General features: G+C 44.0%; 1 protein-coding gene across 2 annotated transcripts in view; it reads right to left on the bottom strand.

Annotated features, from left to right (window-relative positions):
- The window catches only part of LOC137796786 (CD276 antigen homolog), an 8,785-nt gene extending 1,357 nt beyond the window's left edge, over positions 1–7,428 (bottom strand). For both annotated transcript variants that reach the window (XM_068594907.1, XM_068594909.1), the window contains exons 1-2: positions 7,182–7,428; positions 710–1,054 (exon numbers count right to left, since the gene is read on the bottom strand). In XM_068594907.1, the coding sequence (XP_068451008.1) occupies positions 710–1,054; positions 7,182–7,281 (445 nt within the window). In that variant the 5' untranslated portion in view covers positions 7,282–7,428. The remainder of the gene's footprint in view (positions 1–709; positions 1,055–7,181) is intronic.
- Between the last annotated feature and the right edge of the window lie 1,672 nt (positions 7,429–9,100).

The following is a 9,100-nucleotide window of genomic DNA, read 5'->3' as shown; positions in this document are numbered from 1 at the left end:
GTGTCGCATGTGGGTCAGGAACAGAGCGGGGTGCTGGTTCCCATCTTCAAGAAGGCGGGACCAGAGAGTGTGAACTATCAGGTATCACACTGCTCAGCCTCCTGGGGAAAGCTCAAGCCAGAGTGCTGGAGAGGAAGCTCCAGGGTGCTGGAAGGAGGATCCAGGATGCTGGAAAGGAGGCTCCAGGGTGCTGGAGAGGAGGCTTCAGGCCGACCACTTGTAGAACCTCAGATTCAAGACGAGCAGTGCAAAGTCCGTCCCGGTCGTGGAACAGGGGACCAGCTCTTTGCCTTCAAGGACTACTGGAGGGGTCCTGGGAGATTTGCCCAACCAGTCTACATGTGCTTTGTGGACTTGGAGAAGGCTTTGGACCGGGTTGCTCTGAGTTTCTGTGTTGGGTGCTGCAGGAGTATGGGGTGCTGGACCCGTTGCAGCGGGCCTTCCGCTCTCTGTACTGCAGTAAGAAGTCAGACCCCAAGCGAAGGAGTTCAAGTATCTTGCGGTGGAGTGAGGGTAAGGTGGAGCGGGTGATGGACAGGCGGATTGGTGCGGCTGCAGCAGTAAAACAGATGCTGCACCGGAATAAATTTATTCAGTCAATTGACCAGCTCATATTCATCTATTAATGCAGATTTTGGGGCTTTAGGGTGGAGATTGTTTAAATAGCAGTGTGGATGGAGCCTCAGATTAATAGTTTAAAAGCACTCACCAACAACCAGCTCAACGTTGAAGGTTTGAGGCGGCTGGAGACGTGGTAAACCACAGGTGTAGTTTCCACTGTCGGTCGTCTGGGTGTTTCTGATGACGATGGAGGCGTTGCCGTGTTTCAGCTCCTCTGAAAAGTAGGAGACTCGTCCTCTGAACTGGTCGCTCTGACCAGGACGGCCGTTGTTGTAGTGAATGCCTGCATCATACAGGAACACCTCCTGCTGACCATGATCTCTCTCAGCTGCTTTCCTCCAGTGAAATGAAGATGGTGCGATGTTCTCCTTGGTGCCGAGGGAACAAGGCAAGAAGACATCGTTCCCTTCTTTGACGACCACTCTGACGACTCCTAAAACACAACGCATATTTTTATTCATTACGTTTAAATGAAGAAAGGGTTTTGATAGAGAAATTAAATATTGTTATGAATGGATGATTGTCTCATCGGCTTCACGTGCGCGCGCTGTCGCATTAAAGTCAGCAGCTCACGCGCAGCAGCAGCTGAGGAAGAGGAGCGGCGTGAAGATCTAGAGACATCAAGAAGAGGTCCGCTCACTAGGAAAGGCTCGGTCACTGCGGTCAGCTCAGCAGACACTGAAACGTCTTCTTCTTCTCCATCTTCTTCTTCTTCTCCTCCTCCTCCTCTTCATCATCATCTCAATAACTTGTGACTGGACCACCAGGCTTTAAGAACATGCATTTATGATTCTATAAGTAAAACTAAGTGTCCCTTTGCTTTAAGAATAATACTCTTTGCGTAATGTTATTATGAAGTTGTAAAACATAATTACATAAAGACGTTAAAGGTTGACTCTCCAGAGACCAGGCGTTACATTACATGTCATTTCGCTGACGCTTTTATCCAAAGCGACTTACAATAAGTGCATTCAACCGTAAGTACGAACAAGGAACAACAAGAATAAAGACAGAACAATTTCTCAAATGAAGTCAAACTACAAAGTGCCACCAGTAAAATCTATCTAAGTGCTGCCCAAGTGCTGCTGCCACTGTCTTTATTCAACTTGTAGTCGAAAGAGATGAGTTTTTAGTTTGCGGCGGAAGATGTAGACACTTTCTGCTGTCCTGATGTCAATGGGGAGCGCATTCCACCATCGAGGAGCCAGGACGGCAAACAGTCGTGATTTTGTTGAGTGTTTAGTTCGCAGCGGCGGAGCAACAAGCTGATTGGCTAAAGCTGAGCGGAGCGAACGAGCTGGTGCGTATGGTTTCACCATGTCCTGGATGTAGGTCGGACCCGATCTGTTCGTAGCATGGTACGCAAGTACCAATGTTTTGAAGCGGATGCGTGCGGCCACCGGTAGCCAGTGGAGGGCGCGAAGGAGCGGAGTAGTGCGAGTGAACTTCGGGAGGTTGAAGATCAGTCGAGCTGCTGCGTTCTGGATGAGCTGTAGAGGTGGAGTTGCATTGGCAGGTAGGCCTAGCAGGAGGGAGTTGCAGTAGTCGACGTGGGAGATGATCACAGCCTGGACCAGAACCTGTGCTGCCATCTGTGTGAGCAGGGGACGTATTCTCCTGATGTTGTACAGCATAAACCTACAGGAGCGTGTTGTTGCGGTGATGTTGGCAGTCATGGAGAGTTGAATGTCAAGTGTCACACCGAGGTTCCTGGCAGTCGGGGTCGGGGAAAGCACTGCGTTGTTGAAGGTGATTGTGAGGTCTTAGGTGGGGGAGACTTTTCCTGCAAGGAAAAGCAGTTCAGTCTTGTTGATTTTCACGTGGTTTGTGGACATCCACTGAGAGATATGTCAGTCAGACAAGCAGAGATTCGCTCTGGTATGCCCGTTTCTGATTGGGGAAACAAGAGGATCAGTTGGGTGTCATCAGTATAGCTATGGTAGGAGAAGCCATGCGAGCGAATGACAGAGAGAGAGTTGGTGTACAGAGAGAAGAGAAGAGGACCCAGATGTCATCTATCTTTTTGTAAAGTAGTCAACAAAGTGGCTCGGTAGAAGGGTAGAGGAGGAGATGGTAGGAGGAGGGGGAGGGGGGGGGGTCAAGAAGGTTGGAGAAGATGGAGAAGAGTCTTTTGTGGTCAGAAAATGAGGATTCAATTCTGGATTGGTAGAACAGGCTTTTGGCTGCAGTGATAGAGGCAGAGAAGGAGGAAAGAAGAGAGTGATTGGTCAGAGACATGAAGTGGAGTCACAGCACACAGTTTCAGGCCTATAGTATTTACGAGTAGATATGCACACAGGTATGGGAAGACAGGGCAGTGTTTATACTCAGCCGCCCCAGAGGACTCCAACGAAAGACTCCTATGTCTTTATCCTCCGAGTCTGCATACAACGGCTCTGCACTGACACTACAGCTGACGCTTCAATCCCCACTTGGTTTTACGACTGAGTGGGTGGAATTAGATACAGGAAGAGTTCGCACACTGAAGAATGGCATACTCCCGTAGCTGCGCCTACGGAGTATGAACGTGTAAGAATGGTTGATTAAACCGATGTGGCACCTTGCATGGTGACTCCTCCCATGAATGGGTGAATGATGTCACATAGTTAGAGCGCTTTGAGTGGTCGGAAGACTAGAAAAGCGCTATACAAGTACAGGTCCATTTAGTATTACCATTTACTTCCACTGCTGTCTGTGTCTATAGAATTGCACAAGAAGCAACAGCCTTTTTTCATGTACTGTATTATATATGTGTGTACATGTATACATGTATACATATATACATGATTATATATGTGTGTGTATGTGTGTGTGTATATATATATATATATATATATATATATATATATATATATATATATATATATATATATATATACACACACACACACACACATACATACACACACTACCATTCATGGTAAACTTTGCTTTGAAGATAAGCTCCATTTGTTCCAATTCATTTTCTTTTCTCATAAAAAGCTTAATATCATATAGTAGTGAGGCAACCCCCTAAAATAAGGAGGTTTTCTGAGACACACGACTCTTGCCAACGAGTAGATATCGTTTGTGGGTAAGAGGATTGTCTCACCGTGTTAATGTCCAAGTGTTCTCGTAGTTAACGTCAGCAGCCAGCAGATCACAGACAGAAGTTGCAGAGGTAGAGGAGCGGAGTGACGCTGCAGAGACATAACAGGCTAGCAGGCTAACAGGCTAGCAGGAACAGACAAGCTGGGGAAAGTAGATAACGTAGTTGTTTCCAGGGTCAGGCCCAATCCCAATCTCCAGCCTTACTGTTGAGTTCAAATTACATTACCTGGTCAAAAGGAGAAAAAAAGAAAAGGAAAAGACTACAAGTCCCACAATGCACCACCAGTGGGCCAGTGCAGGCGGCTGATTTTTAAAATTGAAGCACCTGTAGAGGAAAGGGCGGAGCAAAACATTTCACCTGAGACAGAGGCAGAATAAGAGTCAGCTCGTGGTGCAACCAAAGCAGTCACCGGTAACGTAGCTGTTTATTTTGTGTTGTTGTGTTGAAATTGTTTAAAGTTATTTACATGTTTGTATAATTTTTGCTGTTTTGTGTTCATAGGTCTACAATCTATATGGACCAACCAGCACTTGAAAATAATAAGAGAAACAATAAAAAATCAAAGCTGTGTTGGAAAGAGCTGTCACGTGCGTCCTTTGGACTAAGTGTACCAGCCGTTCAACTTGGGCAAGAGTTGGCAAAAATGAGGTAGAACTTGACACTTACGGACTCACAGACTTTAAGGCGCACTCCCGCAAATCCTTGAGAGTTTAGCGGTGTCCCATTGTCAAATTGTGGAGTGCCTGATGGCTCTGAGGCAGACATTTTCAGCCCTTTATGAACCCTTTCCGTAAGTCAACATTAGATGCTGACTTTGCCTAAGGGAATTACCCACAATGCATTGCAATGTGAGGTTAAACACAGGCCCAATGCCAATCTCCACCCTTACGGACTCACAGACTTTAAGGCGCACTCCCGCAAATCCTTGAGGGTTTAGCGGTGTCCTATTGTCAAATTGTGGAGTGCCTAAGGGCTCTGTGGCAGACATTTTGAGCCCTTTGTGAACGCTTTCTGTAAGTCAACATTAGATGCTGAGTTTGCCTAAGGGAATTACCCACAATGCATTGCAACGTGAGGTTAAACACGCAGTTCCCAATGGAAGAATGGAGACGTAAAAAAAAAAAAGGCAAACAAAGAGGCACGTGGGCATTTAGCCCGATAAAATATCTTTACAACATTATGGAACATAAAAACACATGAATTAGAGGAACGCCAGCAGAGTATATATATATATATATATGTTTCTGTACATTCAAACATTTTATATTGACAAAAACGAGTGAATAAATATTATAAAATTACTTCTCATCTTGTGAGGAAGACATTAAAACCAGTGAATTAAAAAGAATAAAATGAATACATAATTGTACACAATATGTTTTAATGTAGTCACGTGATAGTAGCAGTGCTGTAAAGTGCTGTTCCATTCATAGTCACACCAGCTCAAGCCCTCACAGACTCTCACACTCAACCAGTTAGCAGCTGACATCAGTGAGTCCCTGAGGGTTTAGGGCCTCATGGTTTAGGGTGGAGATTGGGAATGGGCCACACAGTTCCCAATGAAAGAATAGAGACTTTATTTTTTTTTAAAAAGTAAACAAAGAGGCTCATGGGCATTTAGCCCTATAAAATACCTTCACATTATGGAACATAAAAACATGAATTAGAGGAATGCAAACAGAATATATATATGTTTGTACATTTAAACATTTCAGTTAGACAACAAGTAAATAAATAATTTTGAATGACTTCCCATCTCGTAAGGAAGACGTTCAAATCAGTGAATAAAAAAAATAAAATAAATACACAATTGTACACAATATTTTCACGTGTTGTTGGCGCAAAGCGCTGTCCCATTCATAATTACACCAGCTCAAGCCCTCACAGACTCTCACACTCAACCAGAGGCCTGTCTCACGAAGCTGGGTTAACGTACCCGGGGTTTCCCTCAGTTATCCAGCTGCACTTAACCAGATGTCTGCGGTCTCGCTTTTTGGTCTCACGAAGCCGGTTATCAACTCGTTAAGAAAACCCAGGAGTGTCCCATCGAGAGCTGTGCTCGTGCACATAAGGGGCGGAGTTAACTCCATCAGACCAATCATGCACCCTGGAGAAGCCGCCGGGAGCAACGTATTTTACAACAGAGGAGCAAACAATGATCTTAAGAATGTACGAAAAATATAAAGAAAGAATACAAGCAAAAAGCATTAAGCACCTCTACTGCAGCAGCCAGAAGCTGCAAGGAATCGCGTAAAATTAAATTACTGTTTGAAACGTATGTGCCTTTTCGTTTTAACAATTTAACCTAATTTCAGTTGCAACCCCAGTGGAGCTAAAAGTTAAAACAAAATACAAGAACATAGTTCAAAGCGGTCAGTAAGTTTATTATAATATCTTCCAGGCTACATGTGTGAAGTGAACAATATACATGCATAGATAGTCTACACAACAACTCCAACGGGTTTTTGCCGGTCACGAAACATGCGCTCTCTGCGGAGCGCTGCTCTTACTATTCGTGCGCCTTCCTCTACAGGATTCTGTAGAAATGGGCAGGCCATTTTTCCAAGACAAGGGCCCAATCTCCACCTCACGGACTTTGAGGCGCGCCCCCGTGAAGTCCTTGAGGGTTTAGGGGTGTCCCATTGTCACATGGTGGCATGCCTGAGGGCTCTGTGGCGGACATTTTGAGGCCTTTATGAACCCTTTCCGTAAGTCAACATGAGATGATGACTTTGCCGAAGGGAATTACCCACAATGCATTGCAATGTGAGGTTAAACACACTGTTCCCAATAGAAGAACGGAGACATAAAAAAGTAAACAAAGAGGGACGTGGGCATTTAGCCCGATAAAATATCTTTAAAACATTATGGAACATAAAAACACATGAATTAGAGTGAATTAGAGTGAATACAAAATTGTACACAATATTTTTTAATGTAGTCACGTGATGTTCCAGCAAAGCGCTGTCCCATTCATATTCACACCAGCTCAAGGCCTCACAGACTCAACCAGTTAGCAGCTGACGTCACTGAGTCCATGCTGTGTTCACACCGAACGCGGTGGGAATATTCGCGTCGCGTCTACCGTGGAGGGTTGTGGGCGTAGATTGGGATTGGGCCAATGATTGGCCAGTGGGCGTTTTATATCCCCGTTGAGATTTTATCCGGAGCCTAACCTGCTCCGGGGCAGGTTAGGCGTTTAGTGTAAATTACCGAGGAAACGTAGTCCGCTAAAAGTGAACCAGCTTCGTGAGACTGAAAACCCAGAGTTGGCAGTTTACGTAAGTAGGTCCCTGTGGGTTCAGGGCATTATAGTTTAGGGTGGAGATTGGGATTGGGTCGGATTTTTCAAAATTTAGGCGCACGGTCGGCGCGCGTGCATCTGTTTCACTCTTCCGGGTTTAACGCCCCGGGTGTGTCAACATCTGAGAGACGACCCTGATTCCAACTAATGAAAGGATTGTCTCACCTTGTTCATGTCCAAGTGTCCTCGCAGTTAAAGTCAGCAGCCAGCAGATCACAGACAGAAGCTGCTGAGGAAGAGGAGCGGAGTGACGCTGCAGAAACATGTCACGAAGAAAGACGAGCTGGGGGCTAGCAGGCTAACAGGCTAACAGGCGTAGTTGTTTCCAGACTCCATTTTCACTGTCGACTTCACCGTCCCTCGCGCCTTCAGCCGCGGTCCGAAAGTAGTTCTTCTTCCTCTTCTTCTTCTTTTTCTTTTTCCTTTTCTTATTCTTTTTCTTTTTCTTCTTCTTCTTCATGTACAAATATGTGATTTTCATTTGAAATCCAAATGTTCATTTTCCTTGTTCTTCTTGGTCTACTTTTTCTTCTTTGAGGTTTATTGGCGGTTGTTCGGTGCATTACCGCCACCAACTGGTATGGAGTGTGAGTCAGGATGTCTATTACTTGCCCTATCCCAAAAAAAAAACCTCTACTAAATAAAATAACGACTTACAAAATAAAACGAATACATATATATATATATATATATATATATATATATATACACATACACACATACACGCACCATTTAAACAAACCAAACCATAACTACACAACAAAACAAACCAATCCAACCAAAATATAAATACATAAACCCACGGCTCAAATTCTTCTTCTTCGTCTTCTTCTTCTTCTTCGTCTTCTTCTTCTTCTTCGTCTTCTCTTGTGTTTTATGGCGGTTGACAAACAACTTTCGGTGCATTACCGCCACCCACTAATCTGGAATGTGGACTAAGGAACTACTTATCTAATATCACTCCCAACGAAACCCAGACATACAAACATAAAAATAAAATAAAAATAATAAAAACACATACAGTATATAAAACTAAAAAAACAACTCTATTCTACCAGATTCTGTTCATTCGCCGTGTAGTCTCTAAATATTCCAGTAAACTTTCCCAACATTTATCACTAAAGTGTTTCTTTAGAACGTTCATAATACTTCCCTATCCCATCTCTCTGAGACCGTTAAAGTTCGTCTCTCGCTCATATCTTTGACATGCCACCAACACATGTTCCACTGTTTCTTCTACCCTACAGATCTCACACTTCCCATCATATTTTTTAATAACGTAAAGGGAACTATTCAGCCCTGTGTGCTGAATGTGTGCTTCATTCCTTAGCCTTGTCATTGCCCTCTCCTCTTTCCTACTTCATCCACTTGATCCTGCGCTTCCCACCAATGGCTTATTTTGAAACAGAAACCTGCTGTTGCTCCCCATCTTCCATTCATTCTCCCAAATTTTTGGGATCTGTCTTTTTATCACCCCTTTTGCTTCTGACATGCTTATCTTTATATTCACCTCATTTATCCGACTCTTCAAGGCCCTTTATGCCGATCTATCCGCCCTCTCATTTCCCTCTACTCCCACTTGGACCGGGATCCACACAAAATGAACCGCCACTCCCATTTGCCTGATTTTGTAAAGTGCTTGAAGTATCTCATATCATAAATCTTCTTCTCCTCCTCTTCCTTGTCCTCTTCCTCCTCTAAGTTTTTTTTTAAGTTGTGCCTCACCAATCAGCCTGCTGGACCATTTTACAATCAGATGCAGAGAGTTTCTGCATTTTTTTCCAAACCACGACACCAGGGAAAAAGATCAAATTGATTCAATAAAAGCACGATAAAATAAGGTCATCATCAGTTTGTTAATGTGGAAGTAGGACAGTTTCCTTAAACAAAACAAACGCAGCTGCTCCTTCTTACACACGGCTTCACAGTTTGCTTCGAAGTTCAATTTGGAGTCGATAGTTGTCCCAAGATATTTGTAGGATTGTACACATCCCACAGTCTGACCCTTAAGGGGCATGGCTTCATGTGTGTGGGCATGTCTTCTAAAATCAATGATCATATCTTTGGTTTTTGAAGTGTTTAAC

Source organism: Clinocottus analis, unplaced genomic scaffold (genome assembly GCF_023055335.1).
Source record: "Clinocottus analis isolate CAN_PGR_092001 unplaced genomic scaffold, fCliAna1.0.p SCAF_3, whole genome shotgun sequence".
Taxonomy (NCBI): Eukaryota; Metazoa; Chordata; class Actinopteri; order Perciformes; family Cottidae; genus Clinocottus; species Clinocottus analis.
This window is presented reverse-complemented; position numbering and strand designations above follow the sequence as displayed.